This window comes from Apaloderma vittatum, unplaced genomic scaffold, assembly GCF_000703405.1.
Source record: "Apaloderma vittatum isolate BGI_N311 unplaced genomic scaffold, ASM70340v1 scaffold730, whole genome shotgun sequence".
Lineage (NCBI taxonomy): Eukaryota > Metazoa > Chordata > Aves > Trogoniformes > Trogonidae > Apaloderma > Apaloderma vittatum.
Window position 1 is genome coordinate 17,894 of NW_009692652.1, and position 17,788 is coordinate 35,681.

Sequence of the window (17,788 nt, forward strand, 5' to 3'; positions counted from 1 at the left end):
CTTGAGCTCTCTTCAGCAGGCTTTCTCTGCTCTATGAATATTCGTTGGACATCTTTAGGAATTCATCAGAAAGTGTTGTCCTGGGGAGCCGGGCAACAGCTACTCAGTATCCTGCCGGTCTAAGTCTGGTGCAGTGCCACGGCCTGAAGTATTATTCACAAGTGTTTATACTGCCACGAGTGGGACAAATACTTGCACTAACAAGACATGCTGAGTGTGGAATGTTTTCACGGAAGTTTTTAAAAGAATGAAGACAGCTTCTCTTGTAGAGGTGGGGGCAGGCGGATCTCGGCACTTTAAAGAGCCCTGAAAAGTGATCTGCTCTGGGTGATCCTGCTCTGGCAGGGGAGTTGGACTAGATGATCTTTAGAGGTCCCTTCCAACCTCTAACGTTCTGTGATTCCGTGAAAGGGTTTGGAGGTGTCGGGGATGTGCATGTGCATGGTTTTATTCTAATAGAATCCCTAAGAGGTGAGGTGTTCTAAAACTGTGGAGAAGATGAGGCTAAATCTCACTTTGTAGTGGCATAAAAAATACTTGTTTTGAAGTATTCATGGAAAATCACAGAAATAAGGTTTATAGTAGTGTGTTTTCTTTTAATTTAGAAGAATATTTATACTTTTCTCTTGATTGATTTGGACTTTTCTTAACCTTTGAACTGTTGTTTGTAAAGATGTATTTCCCTTTCACCCTCTAAAAATGAGGCCAGGCAAGGATTTGCGTCTTTTCCTGCCAAAACAGCTTTTCAGTCTGTATGAAAAATACTAAATTGTGTAGCCTATTTATAAGACTTCTACTGCTTGAAATGCTTAGTGGAGTAATTGCTTTCTGGAGACATTTGACTGATTTTTTTTTTTTAATATTTTTTTTGTGTGTGTTGCTGGAAGTCATGCAACTAGCAACCATTTGATACTGAAGTTGAGAGTAGATCTTGGAAGAGAATTGACGTAAATTTTTAGCTAGCAGCTAAACTTCAATAACAATTTAATATTAATAGCATACAGTGAGGTGGTGTTCTGAGGAAGTAATTGCAGATGTTTTGTATCAAATATCAAGTAAGGTAACTAATTTTTAAAAATGCAGAAGGGGTTGTGAGCAAGAGTGTAACACCTAGTGGTGTGGTGTGTTTATACAGAATAGTACCAGAGATGAAGAATTCTTGTACAGCTGTGAACATAAAGCCCAGTAAAATATCCTTACTTTCCTATGAATGGGGTTTGGGGGAGATTTTTTATTCAGGCTGAGACTAAGGGCATAGCAGGTCAACTTGAGTTTCGAAGAAACCTTCTGATGAAATGTGTTATGGGAATGCATGTTATGTTTCCACTTCACTGCCCATGTAGTAAGCTCTTTTTTTATTTGGCTGGTTTTTGTTTGAGGTTTTGGGTTTTTTTTAATCCCTGGTTGCAACTGCTGTTGATTTTTCACTACAGAGAATGTTTTTGAACTCTGAATGACTGTTTCTTCTACTGTGTCAAACAGGTGCAGTGTGTGTGTGTGTGTGTGTGTATATATATATATATATAGTAAGGTGGGAGGAGTTCTGACATGTCACTATAAGAAAGAAGCAAGGAGCAGTAGGTCCAGATTTAAAACCAAACAATCGTCCAGCAATGTAATTTAATTGAGCAGAGAATTACTTCTGTAGTCTCTCACTTGCTTGTACCTTAAAAAGAAATCTGAGTATGTTTCAAAATTCTACGTGCACAGTATTTGATAACAAATGATACAGTTGTGTTTGAAAATAATGGATTTAGTGAGAGGATTGACACTCCAATGTGCAGTCTGTCTTTGTGTTATGAAGTAACCATGTGCTGTTGCCTTTGTCTTTTTCCAGATGTTTCTGACGGTGTACCTCAGTAACAATGAGCAGCACTTCACCGAGGTGCCGGTCACCCCCGAAACAACCTGCAGAGACGTGGTGGAGCTGTGCAAGGAGCCGGGTGAGAGCGAGTGCCACCTGGCTGAAGTGTGGTGTGGCTCAGGTAGGTCAGGCTTGACGCTTTGTGAATTTTACTGGGCATTCTCTGCTTCTGACGTAAGGTAGCGCATGGAGACCTGACAGACGTGGTCTTGTCCCAGAGGGTTTTTGCCTTACGCTCTTGATAACCTCTTCATCAGGCCTGCTGGGTGATAGTGCATCTACAGGAAGGCTCACATGTATGTCCTGGTTTGAGAGCACCATGATAAAAAAAAAAAAGTAGAAGAAGGGGAATCAAACATGCAGATGAGCTTGTGTGTACGCAGCGCTTTTCTCTGACTCAAATGAGTCTCTGAAGGCAGTGAGGGAGCTGTTTTCTCTTCCTTCTCACCACAGTGGGATTGCCGTAGCCTGTGGGGGGGTTTTAAGTAGTAGGTATCGGTCATTCTGTGACCCAGTTGGAATAATTTCTTCAACCTCATAGCCATTTCACTTGCAGTGACCAAGGAAAACTCTCTTCTTTCTGATGACACCATTGTTGTTCCCAGTCACATTAATTGAGTTTATCAGGGGAGGAGTGTTACCAGAAGTAGTAGGAGTTACCTCATGTGAAGTTCTCTAAAGAAGGACAATAGGAGGGAGGACATAGAAACTAGTTTTGACTGTCCCCTGTCTTTTTAAGCCTGTGGAACAGAGTTTAATATATGTGGTTGGTTGTGCTTTTTTTTTTTTTTTTTCCCCCCCACAACTTCTGTATTCTTTCTGATTTTGGTCTTGGAAGTTCAACTCTCCCTAGCTTGCAGAGCTCCACTGGAGCTGGAGAACATGTCAACAAGCTAAAGTATGGCTAATTCTTCATTACTTAAATGGGAAAGGACTCTTGACTATCTCCTGTCTCCATGTTATTCATTAGATACTGCTAGGCATTCAGAGGTGTAAAATCGGTGACAGGATTATAAATCATGAAAACTAATAATATTTGATTTTAACTTTTTTGAGATGCTTCAACAAAATTATGAAAGAATCATATGATAAGGGCTTATGTTCCTGTCTTCCTCTGCAGTTGGCTCAGGCTCACACCAGTTCAAAGAAGTCTTTGGTGAGCTGCATGTTTGTTTAATAGCTTGAGATAGAAATATCAGAAACATTACATCCCTGTCAGAAAAAAAAAATCAAGAGACAATTCAGCTAAGTTGAACAAATGCAACAAAAATTTTTTTCTTCTCCTTAGAAAATGAAGCATCTTTTCTTTATAAATGATAGTAAAATAAAATCACCAGTCCAGCATGGAAAGAGATCTCTTAGGAAAGTGTTTTTATTGTACGTCTTCATCTTTGCCTAAATCAGCACAGTATCAAAGTCTACAGTGAAAGACAAGTGAAATAAATGTTTAGGTAACCCCACAGAATTTAGAGAGAGCCTAAGCCCTGTGACCTGTTGAGGAGCACAGGTGATGGTGACAGACAGGGTTCTCCTGTTGTTACCAAAGGTGGAGCCCTGCTGCAGTGGGCAGCTTTTCTCCTTCCTTGTCTTTCCTGAACCTGGATTCTTGATTGGCTTTTGAGATGTTGATGTAGAGGATGCTAGCAAAGGCAGTGAGATTGTCCTGAAACCGAGGGAGAGCACCTGTACTGGTAGAGGTGAGTGAAGTCTGCCAGTACTTGGTGCCCAAATGGTCTTGTTAAGCTGAAAAGTGAACTTTTGTGTGAGTGGGACCATACAATACATGGAGGTTTATTTCTAAAATCAAGTTATCAGCCTCTCTGGTACTTAAGGAGATATAGGAATGTAATCTGGATACAGAAACATAGAGTGAAGCAGAGAATTTTTTCTGAGAATAATCTTTGCAAAGACCTCATGAGATACCACGAGAACAGATATTTAAATGTTGTTTGCACAGGTGTCGTAAGACAGGAAAAAAGTACCATTTTTCCAGTGGAAACCTTGACACCTGCTTTAGAAACCAAATTATTATTGTTTCCTTCACTGATTCTGTAATGTTTACTTATTGTTTACTTCTATATACAAACACTGGTGTGTGTCCGTAAAACTGTATATGGTTTCAATTTGTACTTGGTAACAAAAATTGCAGTTGTCTCAAATCATGTAATGTTAAAAGACAAGTACTGCATGAAGTACCTGCACGTTGTTTTTGATAAAATACATTGTTTCTTAAGCCTCTGTTTAATATTCAGTAGCAACAATTTGAGCGCTCTTTTCCTATATAACTTGGATTTCTTAAGGGGAAGGAGGTGGGGAGGGAGAGAAATACTTTTGACTTTTATGCAATCTCACTTTAGATGTCAGCAAAGTTCACTATCTTGTTTTGCCAAGATTTGCCATGACTTCTGTTTTGTTCGCATTTTACACCGACAAATTAAACTTTATATTAAAACAAGGATGGGTCACGGCAGCTAACTTTCTGCGGAAAAAAACAAAAGCTTTATGTTGGAAGATGGCTTCTTGGACTTCAGTTACTGAGATCCTTCTTAGATCGCTTGTGTCTCTCTGTCTTGTTCTGACGCTTACTCAGGAATTTTAGCTTCTGTTGTCAGACTTTATTAAGCTTACTTTGAAAGGTTGCTGCAAGTGTGCTTGAGGCACTTGGTTCCCTGAAGGGGGCAAGTTTACTACTCTCCCTGTCTTCCCAGTTTTGCTTGAAATGTGACGAGTATCAGGGCAAAATTTCTTGATCTTCCTATTACTGCCAGAATTCTATTAGGCAGCTACCTTGGTCACCATGGAAAGCAATCAAAAAGTGTGTGCATATGTGAAGACTTTTTTCTTTTTTTTTTCCCCTTTGAGATAGGGAATAAAAAAATAAAGCGTGATTGTTTGTCCTTTCTTCTTGAGCTTTCCAAATGTAGCTTTGTTTGGTATTTGAAAATCTGTTTGACCTTCCTTTGAAGTCACTGAGTGGTATTGACAGAATCCTTGTGTAAAGGGCATCTCCCTTGATTATAAAGTTTCAGTTGAAGTATTGCAGAGCTGCTAGAAATCTGTCTCTTAAGCCTGCTGTATATTCTTTAAGATGGAAAGCTGACAGTAGTACTATTGTTTTTTTTTTATTTTTGCCTTTTTACATTTTTTTTTTTGAATTAAGGTTTAGCAGATGAAGAGCTTTTTTAGCTGTCTAGACGAGTAACCGCCAAGAGACTGCTTTTTCTGTAACAGTGACCTACTTGCTTATTCTGTAAAGCTAATCTCTTTTGACAGTGACTCCAGAATTTTTCCTTCCTAGATTGCTTGAGCACAGCTGCAGCAGTTTCATTTAAAGAAACACTTTTATGTTGAAAAGAGCTTTTCACATGCTGAAAACATATGTTAGTAGCTTTGCTTCTTCAGAAACTGAAAACATTTATACTTAACACTCTGAAATGATTATTCCATATTATGGTAGTGGCTTTGAAAGACTCTCCATTGAATATGAATGAACTACTCTCTGATTTCTTTATTTTCTTCCCCCCCTCCCCTTGCTTAAATAATGAAAGGAAAGATCCAACAAAAGTGATGTCAGGAAGAACAAAACCAATGCAAAAGTAAGGGTATTTAATTTCAGTACTTGTCTGCTTGTCTTATTTCTCAGGCCAGGAACAATATATTCTGTTTGTCTGGCACCTAGTACAAATGGATCTAACCTGGTCACGAGTCTCAGATGTTGTCATAAGATACTATGACAGTATCCTGACTAAGTAAAGTTGACTACTATAATATATTTGCCATGGATTTGCCGTCACTTTTAACATAGGAAGAAAAATCTATGGTAAAATGTCAAAAATAACAAAAGCAATTGCTTTTATATGAGGATTTAGAAGCCAATAAGTAATTCTAATTATGTCCTCTCTGTTAATGCTCGGCTATAAAGTGTCTAAAATTTGGAAGAGCAGTAATACAGAAATGGATGAGTAATGATAAATGAAGGCAGTAGATTGTATATAGACTCCCATTGGGTTTTTGTAATAGCAAAAGGCAACAAGTAAGGCTTGAAAATTCTAAGTATGACTGAATCTTTAACTTGGGAACAAGAGCAGGAAAGGAAGTTCAGTAGACCTTGTTCATGTAGCTTTTTAAGAAACTTCATCTTAACTGTCTGAAAAAGATAGCAAGTTCCTATCAAAGTTGCTTTTCACTGTCTTATCTTTATTTCCTTGAAGTCAGGAATCTAAAATAGTTTGGCTTTTCCAGTTTTATTGGAAGCCTGGCTTTTGAAATGCATGTAATGTGAAGTTCATCAAACTCGCTGTCCAAGAGAGTGAGCTGGATCTGTGGCTGACAGGAGCTGCAGGAGAACACTAGAAGTGACAGGAGCTGTGATGGCTGGTTGAGGATCAGACCCTTTGGGTACCGCCTGGGAGCCTCTTCAGGGTATCGAACGCTTTTTCCAAGCTTGAACGTGAGGGCTGCAATCTTGCATTTGTTTGCAATCCTTAGGAAGTGTTGGTAGGAGAATTCCTCTTCTCTGAGTGTTTGTATTTACATCTCTCAATTCTTGCTGGAATACAAAGTAAGTGAGTCTCTGTAGAAACTGGGGCAGAGGAGCTCTTGAGGTGGGATTGAGGATGACTGAGAAATGGGTTTGTATGAGGTACCATAGATGGGGAGTAGAATGTATGCCGGCACTTTTCCTGTGGTGGTGAGAGGATAAGATGATTTATTTGCAAATACAAACTGTAAGAGCTAGAGCCAAAAGCTCTAAATTGCCTGTTTACTTGCCCTTGGGCTGTGGCAGTGCCTCAGCTTCTCCCCGTAGGGGTTGGCTTTTAAAGGGCTGGATCTACTTTTCAAAGGTGTTGGGCTTATTTCAGAAGCAAGGAGTGGAAGGGAAAGGTAGAGATGCTTTGGGTGAGGGCAAGGGTTAGGTGTGCACACTGCACCTGAGCAATTACAGGGGCTCGCTCAAGTGAGAGGTGATAGATTTTTGTTTTGTCCTGGTATGTGCTTGAGCTGCGTAGGGGTTTAGTAGTCATTTGGCTTTTTATCTTTTCAGAACGTCCCATAGCTGACAACGAACGGATGCTGGATATTTTGCAGCGCTTTGGGATGCAGAGAAATGAGGTTCGTTTTTTCCTTCGGCATGAACGCTCTCCCTGCCGGGAAGCAGGTAGGTGGTCATCTCGGCTGGTTCTTTTGTCTAAGCTTCATTGCGTTCCTCAAGGTTAAGGAAACAGCTTGCCTGTGTTATGTATTAATGTTGGTAGTCGGGGTGGTGTTGCAACTCTTTTTTAGTCTGACCATATTTCTTATGGATAGAGGATGCTAGTAACAGATAACTTGTCCATTTTAGTAAATACTTCATCCTCTCTTGCTGGAGCTGGAGACATTAAATTCAAATTGAAACTTTTGCAGGTTTTCTAGAGCTGGTCATCACCAAAGCATCCAAGTGCATCTTGTATTAAATATATTAGCCACAGCTAAATATCTGGATATCTGTGATACTCTCTTCTTTTAAATCTAGTAACAAAACTGTTGTCCAGTAATGTAGTTTATTATTTGGGCTTAGAATGTTTCACCTGGATAATACTTGACTGGGCCAATAAACTTGGCATAGCTGGCAAAAAATAAAATCCTTCAATGTTTCTTCCGCAATCTTACACATTGGTATTAGTTTCAGAAACAGTGTTAAATGAATTGCCTGGTCAAGTTCTCAGAGAATGTAATAGCTTTGCATTGTAAATCTAGATATGAAACCTGTGAGAATAATGACATTTTGCTTTCCAAGGTTTTTCTGTGCACTCTGCATTAATATCTTCAGTAGAATATTTTTAAATTTTTTACTTTTAAATCAGTCTTCCTCCTCCCTTTTTTCTGTTTTCATCCTTGGTATTGGAAATGCTCAGTTTATTTTAAATGGCACTGTACCTGGCATATTTTAAAATTGCTAAATGTATCTTATGTTTGAAGTGTGTCATGATGTTAGAATGAATACGTGGAAAGTTAAAGCTGTGCCATCTTTACCTACTAAGGGTCTTACAAGGCAGTTTAGTTGTGAGGTGGTAATTTTTCAAGTCCGGGGTACTCATAGTGTAAAGATTATTTGCCACAGCATTGTGAAGCAATATGTTGGAGGGAGAGCAAATTAACAGTCAGGAGGTCTGCAGTTAGTCTTGCAGGAATAGGCTCTGGAAATATGCATCAAGTGGCCAAGAACCTGAGAAAGATGGCTTCATCGTGTACTCTATGTTTGTCCCTTAGGGAAATGGACAAGCTTGATATTTGGTGTCTGAACACCATTTGTACATAGTTTGCTGGGAACATTGCGATAGAATTCTAGTTAAGTAGCATCTTTACTGTCACAGTGACTGCCAGGAAGAAAAAAACAAACCCTTATGCTTTTAAACAGTTATGTGCAAGTAATCACCTGCAGATTAAATGGGGCATCTATTAAAATATGTGACTAATCTTTGACTGTTCCTACTCCAAATTCTCAGTGAGACAGCTGACATTTAGATTCTGATTTTAAGACATTGTGGTCCCAATACTTTGCTGTGAATTAACCAGATATTTTTTGTGTCATTTGCAGTGGGAAACACAATTTTATGACTTCCTAGGGGCCTGTTGACCACAGGAGAAATATCACAATAGCATACTGTTGGTTAACCTTTTTGTTTGTTTGTCTGTTTTCAAACAGTCTTATGTTTTAAAATAAATGCTGACACTGAACAGCAGCCTCTTCATAAAATACCTTGTGTTAAGTTTATCTCAGTGGTAAGAATGTGGGAAGAACAGTTGTTCAGATTCTAAACCCAAATGATTGTACTGTTTATTGTTTTGTATTGAGTGCTATGTCTAAAGGGACCTTACAACCATGTGTTTTTTATCTAGGGACTGGACAAAGATCTCAAGATCCAGCCTTAAAAAGAAATGGTGTCAAAGTGCCTGGTGATCGAAGACTAGAGAATGGAGTAAGTTCTTGAAGCAATGGCCAGTACTGTGAAAATGGAGGCTTCCTTTCTTTTCAGATACTGGTGCAAATCCCACCCTGGAAACTAAGAGGCTATTCTGGAGAGATTTCTAATGACTGCTGTAAACCAAACACAAAGTCTCTAACAATTACCACTCTGTATTTCAGTTCTTAAGATGCCTCTGATATCCATTGGCTACCATATCTGTATTTGCTGCTCTGAGATCACCTGTTCAAATTCAGCATACTTTCCCTTTACTACTCATTTTCCTCATTTTCTCTCATTTTGTGCCATAGATTTCTCACCCGCCCCCACGTTTGGTTTTGTGTCAGAGATCCTCTAGTTTCAATTTTCAAGTTGAGACCAGTTAGTGTTTCAGTTTTGAATCCCCATCTGTCATTTATTCTTGTCCTGGAGAATACAATTATGGTTATAAAATTGAATCTGGATTCAGGAAACAGATGTGAAGAGCTAACTAATGTTATAATAGTGCTACCTTTGAGGGTGGTAGTTTCCCCCCACACTATATTTAAACTACTGACGTTGAAGTGCTTTGAATTGCAGCAGTACACCTACGACCACAGATCCATCCTACTGTGTGCTGAGCTTTCTGGGCTCAGTCAGTTAAAGCTGATTCATGCTGAGCTTAATTATAAGGGCCTCTGAAACACCTCTTTAAAATGCCACCAGGATTTTGCTAGAAATACTAATGTTTCAAGAGATGTCATCTTATGTGTGTTGCTGGATTGGGCTGTGCATTTGTATGAGCTTAAAACTGTTTATTCTCTTACCATAGAAATATGCCATTTCTTTCTAATTATTTTATTGGATACTTAGATGGAGTCGTTGGAGTTTTGGTTTGGGGTTTGGTTTTCTTTAAGACCTTTATCACGCTTCTCTGCAGTAGCTCCGAGCTGCACGCTAGCCAAGTGAAAAATTCTAGACTTATCATGCTTTGAATTTTCTTTGACAGGTCAGTGCTCCGAGGATGGATATGACACTGGCTGAACTTCAGGAAATGGCATCCCGCCAGCAGCAACAAATTGAGGCTCAACAGCAAATGCTAGCTAACAAGGTGAGTTTGGAGTGAGGTTGGGTGTTTACAGTCAGGAACAAAGACACTGAGAGTCACATGAGGTGCAGGGAGGGTTGGGGATTTAGGGGTTGTTTGTTTTTTTTTTTTTCACCTCTTATAAGCAGAGGGCTTCCTTTCTTTGGCTCCCTGCTTTTAAATTTGAAGTCAAGCTATGCAAATATCCTGTAGTGAAACACTGAAACAGTGCTAGCAATAGAAGTAACTGGATAGCTTGCTAAAAAGGGTGGAGCATGTAACATTAATATATTGTCATTTGTCCTGGTGGCTCTGCCAGCCCTGTTTGTGTTCCATGTGGTGACCAGCCTTTCACTGGTTTGATCACTGAACAGCCCTTTTGTGTCTAGATATAATACTGTCCTGTGATACCTCGCTTTCTCCTGACAGAGTTCAGTGCCTGGTTTCCTGGGGCAGCTGTCTGGAAAAGGTGGCATATATGTGACAAAAGTGACTAGGAGAGTGATTAGCTTTTTCGTTATTATTCAGCAATGAAAGTACTCAGAGTGCTCCTGAGTTTTTTAGGGGACAAAATAGTCTGAACATGTCTGCAGGATCGTGGCGTGGGTTTCATATTTGACTTAAGCGTTGTTGGTACATGACTGCTCTTGAAAATACCATGGAAAATGCTGCTTTTTGCAGAGAATCATTAAGTGTGAGCCCATCCCAGATTGTCCTCGACTGTCTGAATGCATGACTTCTGTGCCTTTCAGAACGTGCTCTGGTGGGCAAGGAGGCTGCTCTGGGGGCCTTGTGTTGCTGCTCTTCCTCTGTCAGAAGCCCTCTCTCGCTCCCCCTCTGAGATACCCAAGTTTCACTCCTCTTCCCTGCCCCAGCCCATACATTTAGCATCTTTTTTTAAGTTTGCTTGGCTTTCAGTAAGTGTGTGTCAGGACTGCTTCAAACTATGGCTTTCTAATGTTCCGAAGCCCCTGCAAAGCAAATTTTATCAACTATTTTTACAGGCCATAGTACTGACTTCTCTTTTTATGATAAGAACTGGTATGAAGAAGATGCAAATATAAATGAAAGAAATCAGTCAGCCAAGTGATTTTAGTTTTCACTTGAACTTTAGCAGAACAGTCAATCCCTATCCTGCCCAGATTAGTTTGCCAAGGGTAAAGTGTTGCCTCTTCTTGATTCCAGCTGACAAGTGAGTTGTTCATGTAAAGGAGAAGCAGAAACTTTCATAACTTCTGGCTGCTTGACTCACAGGTGACAGTAATAGACTTTGCCCTTGTAAGTGGCAGTAATGCTGTAGTCACTATATATATTGAAATCAGAAATAGGAACATTGTATATATTTATTACAAAGGGAATAATGCAAGACACTTTAAAAACAAACAAACAAACAAAAAAAGAGTTTGAGAGCAGATAGCTTCCTGTCCGGGTAGGTGTTTGCTGCCTCTGGTTTGCAGAAGAGTAGCCTTCTGAGTGTCCCATGGGAGAGTTTTGTGTTTAACGTTGCTTCTCTGAAAGGGCATCCAGGAAAGACTTGTTCCAAGGAGGCACTTTCTGTCGCCTGTCTGTTGCCTTCTGAAATCAGATGCAATATTAAAAATAGATTTTGAGCGGGAAAAATACACTTTCTTTTTAGACATGAGCTGTAGTATCTATTTTTTGACATTTTCCTGTGTGGGATTGACTCTAAACTAGTGCATATGCTGCGAGTGTTGCCTGGCTTTTCTACAGAAGGCAAACTTACTCTTCGGTTTTCCTTTTTTATTCAGAGTGCAGAAGACTCCCTGTTTCTAAATAGGAGTGGTGATTTTTTTTTTTGTCTTTGAGGAAATGTTGACTTCTAATGTTAGTAAGTGGTAGTCTTGGCTGTTAGCGGGTGCTTGGGAAAATCTTAGTAGTCCTCCTACCTCTGGAACAACATATCATCTCCAGAACTGGAAGCTGTATGTAGTGGCTGGTGATTTAAAGGACGTCTCTAACTGATGTAGTAGTTTCTTTTAGCTCTGAACTGTTGCATTTGTATATAGAAACTAGTATTTGAGGTTGAACTGGATGACTTTTAGAGGTCCCTTCCAGCCCAATGCATTCTATGATAGCAAAAGGATTCTCTCCACCGAGATGTCTGTTGTAGAAATGGGGGACAGGCCATTATGAAGGTTTTCCCATGTCTTCATTCATCCTATGTTGAGATAGTGGTGATCACTACCAGGAGATGATAGATTTTTCAGAACTTTGCTGTGTGATGATCCCCCATCTCAAGGTGGTTCTAGCAGAACTAGTAGAAGTACAGACAGTGATGAAAATGATCAATAACTGATGGAATACCTCCTATATAAAGAACGTCTAATACTCTCCAGCATGACTTACTTGTTTCAGATGTGATGAATGATAGAGACCTGTAAGGTAGAGGCACCATGGGGACGGTAAAAGGGAAATAATCATTAGCTCTTGCAACACGAGTGCCAAGTAGCAAATAAATTAAATTTGCAAATGTCATGGAACATGAATATGAGAATTTTTTCTTAGCCTTTGAAGGTCTTTGAGGAATTTAATGGAAGAAAAATTCACCAAGGTCTGTTAGACGTGGATACTACCAATATTTCAGTAGGTTCTTGTACTACAGAATGGTTGTATCTGGAGGACTATATTGGGACAGAATTAGTGTGTTTTCTCTGTTCTCTCAGAATTCCCTTGACGTTCTGGGAAGTCAAGATACTGGGCTAAAGGTGATCAGAGCTGCTTTGGTGATTGTTTCTAAGTTTTGAAATTATTTCTGTCAGTACCTTAACATAAGTTCATCAAAAGAAAAAAAAAAAATCCCTGTCTTGACTGCAGGAACAACGTCTGAAATTCCTGAAACAGCAAGATCAGCGACAGCAACAGCAGGCTGCTGAGCAAGAAAAACTGAAGCGATTAAAGGAAATTGCTGAGAATCAGGAAGCCAAACTTAAGAAAGTGAGAGCACTGAAAGGCCACGTGGAGCAAAAAAGACTTAGCAATGGGAAATTAGGTGAGTTGCTGCTTGGGGAAAAGAGCCTATGATTTTTTCATTAAGTGTGGTTCTGGGAACTCTGAAATTTCTGGTGATTCAGAAGAAGGTATTTACAGCCTTCCAGGCAATGTTGAACTTAACAATTTCACATTTTGTATTTACCAAGAAAACTCCCAAATAACCTAGGCCAAAATGTATTTTCTTACTGTACTTTAAAAAAACCCCATAAAGGCACCCTGTGTTTTGAGCCCAGCATATCTGCTCTTTAATTACAGCGTGAGTTTTTCCTTGCTTGAATACCTTTGTGTACCACAGTAACCTTTTCTATCCTTGACGTGATTACTGCACTCATTCTGAGTCTTACTTTCTTAGCCTATAACAAAGCTTGGCCTGATACTGTTTTTGCCTCTTATGCAAGAGGTAACTTAATGGCCAAAGTGGCTGAGTATTTTCTTTTTAATTACAGAAATCCGACTGGTGTCTGGCATCGTACAGTACTAGTTGGATGCTTGCAGTTCAGCATGTTGATACAACATTAAACAATTTTTCGTATCAACACAGGTTCTTCTGACTACCTTTTCATCTTCCCTCTGTGCATATGTTGTAGATATCTTGTAATTGTCAGCTAATTCAAATGAAAATATATTAGTTTATTAAGGTAAATGGTGAATACATTATTTTATTAGGAAGCATAGTGCTTACAGATAAAGCAGAAGTGGTTTTCTATGGGAAAATGCATTTTCTGTTTGGTTTCAGTTGCACAAAATAAATGCCAGTTTAAAGGAATAGAAGGATTGCAAAGTAATACAAGATCATGGAGCATGTGTATCAGTTTCCCTGCATCCTCCTCAGTAGGTCTGGTCTTGGTACTTGCTTGAACTCTTACTGATTTCTTAAACTTTATTCTAAAATGCAACAGTTTTGACAATTCTGGCAGCTGATGACAGCCACTTGTAATACACCCTAAAAAGCCTCCTGAGTCTTTAATATAACAGCTCAAGTGTTTTGTCATTGAGTTTTTACAACCTAAATTCAGAGGTTTTGGGTATTATGAATATGCCTTTTAGTTCAGTGAGTGTCTTCCTGCACAATTCAGCATTAAGTGAATTTAGGCTTCCACAGATATATTCAGCCTGCTACCGTGGTTTTGTTTGTGTCCATGCTTGAGAATGTGAAGAACGTTTGGTTGGTTCAATTCTCTATTTATTTATTTATTTATTTATTTTGTAACCTCCTGATTGGTGCTCTAAGTAGACCTACTTGCTAGTAATAGACCTAATCTTGCTAGTGTGTTTGTTCTTAAGAATGCCTGGCTTGGCAGGGTCCACGAGTTTGTGGCAGCCGGCTGCAGCCTGTGCTCCAGAGGCTGATGGGGCGCTCTCTGTCCCCTTCTCCGCTGCCTTGGAAGCAGCCCACGCTCGGCTGTTTCTCAGGGCAGCTATTGTGCTCTCTCGTCCTCTCTTCAGTGGAGGAGATTGAACAGATGAACAGCCTGTTCCAGCAAAAGCAGCGCGAGCTGGTGCTGGCTGTGTCAAAGGTGGAGGAACTCACCAGGCAACTGGAGATGCTGAAGAACGGCCGAATTGATGGTTACCATGACAACCAGTCGGCCGTAGCTGAGCTTGACCGCCTGTACAAGGAGCTGCAGGTAATGGAAAGGCAGCTCAGGACCTCACGGCTTGTGAGGACTAAAAGTTGGGTTGGGCTATTTCTTATCTTGTTGGGAAGAAATCTCATTGCTCCTGTTCCTGATGGGGCTGCATGTTCTGAGGATGAAGAGTTGGTTGTACTGCGCTCAAGGTAAACAGGGGAAGGAGTGTGTGCTGTACATACCTTTCTGCACTATTTTGAGGCTAACCAACATTTTCTCGAGAGAAAATAATCTGAATTTGCCAGCTTAACTTGACTTTTTAGAAGGCTTTTCTCTTTTTGTTAGTGTTTCCTGTCCCCCATCCTGAAAGTTAATTTGTTTTGATTTTGTTGTTGTTGTTTTCCCCTCCTCCCCCACCCGCTTTGTGAATTTATTCAGTTGAGGAACAAACTGAACCAGGAGCAGAATGCCAAGCTGCAGCAACAGAGGGAGTGTTTGAACAAGCGCAACTCGGAGGTGGCAGTCATGGATAAGCGTGTTAATGAGCTGCGAGAGCGCCTGTGGAAGAAAAAGGCAGCTCTGCAACAGAAAGAGAATGTACCGGTAAGTGTGGGATATTGGGTATCAAAAATTAATTTCATTTGTGGACCATGCGGTTTGAAGTAAAAACTTGCTTTAGGAGAAGGCTAGTGAGATGCTAGACTTGTTTTTATCTATACGTGATGGAAGTCTTGTATTATTAAAGTACTGTTCATGGTACATTGGTGTTAACCTACTTATTCTTTATGGAGAAGAACTCTTCTTATGCTGTTGTGGATTTTTTTTTTTTTAGATTTTATTTTTTTTGTTAGTTCTGCCTCAGGTTTATATCTCTTTAAGGGTTTTTTTTAAAAGTTTTTTTAATACTGGAGTATCACTTTATATTACTTTAATCCTTTTTGACTTCTGTTTTAAACTCTGATGGATGGATACTGTGGCATAACATTCTTTAAATTTTCTTTTTCTCCAAAGGTTTCTTCAGATGGGAATTTACCTCAGCCGGTGGCTTCTGCTCCAAGTCGAGTGGCAGCAGTAGGTCCTTATATCCAGTCCTCTACTATGCCACGTATTGCTTCCAGACCTGAACTTTTGGTAAAACCAGCATTTTCAGATGGGACACAAGGTTTACAGGTTCCTGATGGTCCATTGAAAACACAGACTCTGCCCAACATGAGAGCTGGGAGCAGTTCACAAGCTAAAGCCCCTCCAGGTAATAGCTTATGATTAATATTTCTTCTCCAGAAATATTTTATTATCTATCAACTCTGTCTTTAAGTGAAGTGTTATTTGAGATGTCAGTCTTGCTACTTATGATTTTGCTGCACCAGTGAATATATTTTATAAGCACTGAGATTATACGATTCAATGCCTTATAAATTAAGGAGCTGTCTTAGCAATTTGAGTTGTTACACAGCGCAGAACATAAGAGGAGTTTATGGTAAACTATTTATTAAAATATTCCTCAAAACTATACAACAGCTTTTGAGTTTCTAGAGGCAGTTTTAGGACACATGATAACAAACCTGGTGCCTTGACTTAAAAACTAGCAAAGCAAAGTTTACTGATTGCGCATTTTGGAAATGACACGTGTAAAGGATTAGCTGACATTACAGGAAATATTATAAAGGAGGCAATTGATTGTAATACAGAAAGATCAGTAAAGTTGCTGACATGCAGATCATAGTTATATAGAGATATAAACCCAACACCTGGCATGAGGCTTGGCCTCTCCCCCTTGGAGACTTGCTGGGTTTTCTCTGGGGCTTTCTCCTACGAGATGCAGCTCAAATCTGTGAGAGTAGAAGCTGGGAGAAACTGGGGAGTTGCAGATCTCCTCTGTGCTGTCTTGGGAGGAGGAGACTCACTTTTCAGCTGGGAGAGAAGAGAAACTTAGATCTTCCAAAAGGATAAAATGGAAGTTGAGCTTCTAGAATAATTTTACAATAATTTATCTCCTTCCCTCCATCTTCAGTTCTGGCAAATATCACTGAAGTAGCCATGGCACAAAACCAGTCCAAGTGTCTCTTGGTGTACTGGAGAATGGGGAACTGTTTTGTTTTATCTGCTTTGCAGATTCACTGTCAGAGTGGAATCCTAGCTCTCTTCCATGCAAAATTTGAATTTTTCCTATAGGAATTTATGGTAGTATGCTACTTGAACAAAAACATCACTCCTAATAATTCGACATTTGGGCAAAATGACTACTTTCCTAGAGAGACAGTATCTGATACTTCTCAGAATGAAACTTTTCTCCTGCTGCTTATTGTCTCTGTTTGAACTTATTATCGCTTACTATACTAATTACCTTAGTGTTTAGTAGAGAGAATTTGGGAAAATATTTAAATAAATAGCAAGTTGCAAGTTTTTTCTTAGTTATTTTTGAAGCAGACTGGATGCCTACTCCAGTGAATGTAAAGATCAGCTTGGAAGTTAGGCCCATATGCACGTTGAACGTACAGATGATTTTTCTGCTGTTCTGGATATCGCTGACAGGATCTGTTTATGACTTAAAGCATTGTGTTTTTCTTTGCACAGTATATCTTACACCTTGTTACCATCCCATCACTTTTAACTTAGTGCAAATATCCAAGGAAAGTTTCTGACTAGAAAAAAATCCAGAGAAGTTTCTTGTCTAAATGCTGTGCTAGGACAATAGTTGACTGCTGCTTTGATTGCTGTTTCTGCGCTTGGTGTTTTATTCTCTTTGTAAAACAAATGAGCAAAAATATGAAGTGACAGGATTTGTAGCAGTAAGCCTGTATATGATACCTGTACACTGTCTAGACCTGTCTCTTATAAATCCTACCTGTAATAAATAAGTCAATAAAAACATTATTTTTGGCTTAATCTGTCCCACTTGGTCTCTCGAAGGTTCTGTGGTCCCCAGTGCAAAACCTTCCCCAACTGCCACTGACTGGAGTAGTTCAAATGCAGACAGTCATATTAGTCAAGGATCAGGCTTGACTTCAGGAAAAGGAAATGTGACTAGTGAAGGACAAGGTATGTTCTTATGTGCTTGACTAATCTTAAAATATGGATGATCTGATTATTGATATCTGTACCTTCTAAATGTTTCAGTAAATATGTAGAATTCTAATCTGAGAGCACAGAAAAACTTGGGATCACCATATAAGCTTCAGTATGGTGTTGCAGGGATTTTTTTAAAAAATTGTTTTTTAAAAAAATTAAATACTAATGCCTTCATACGTGCTCCCGTTCAACCTGCAAGATACAGCATTTGGCAGACCCTTCACGCAGGGGTTAGGATGGATACAAAAAGCATCCCTTGCAT

General features: G+C 39.5%; 1 protein-coding gene across 1 annotated transcript in view; it reads left to right on the forward strand.

Moving 5' to 3' along the window:
• The first annotated feature begins 1,837 nt into the window (after window positions 1–1,837).
• TP53BP2 (tumor protein p53 binding protein 2) overlaps window positions 1,838–17,788 on the forward strand; it is a 29,666-nt gene continuing 13,715 nt past the window's right edge. Inside the window, exons 1-9 of the mRNA XM_009872248.1 lie at window positions 1,838–1,985; window positions 6,909–7,022; window positions 8,744–8,823; window positions 9,797–9,898; window positions 12,710–12,884; window positions 14,333–14,514; window positions 14,896–15,060; window positions 15,469–15,706; window positions 17,368–17,496. Of these exons, the coding sequence (XP_009870550.1) occupies window positions 1,838–1,985; window positions 6,909–7,022; window positions 8,744–8,823; window positions 9,797–9,898; window positions 12,710–12,884; window positions 14,333–14,514; window positions 14,896–15,060; window positions 15,469–15,706; window positions 17,368–17,496 (1,333 nt within the window). The remainder of the gene's footprint in view (window positions 1,986–6,908; window positions 7,023–8,743; window positions 8,824–9,796; window positions 9,899–12,709; window positions 12,885–14,332; window positions 14,515–14,895; window positions 15,061–15,468; window positions 15,707–17,367; window positions 17,497–17,788) is intronic.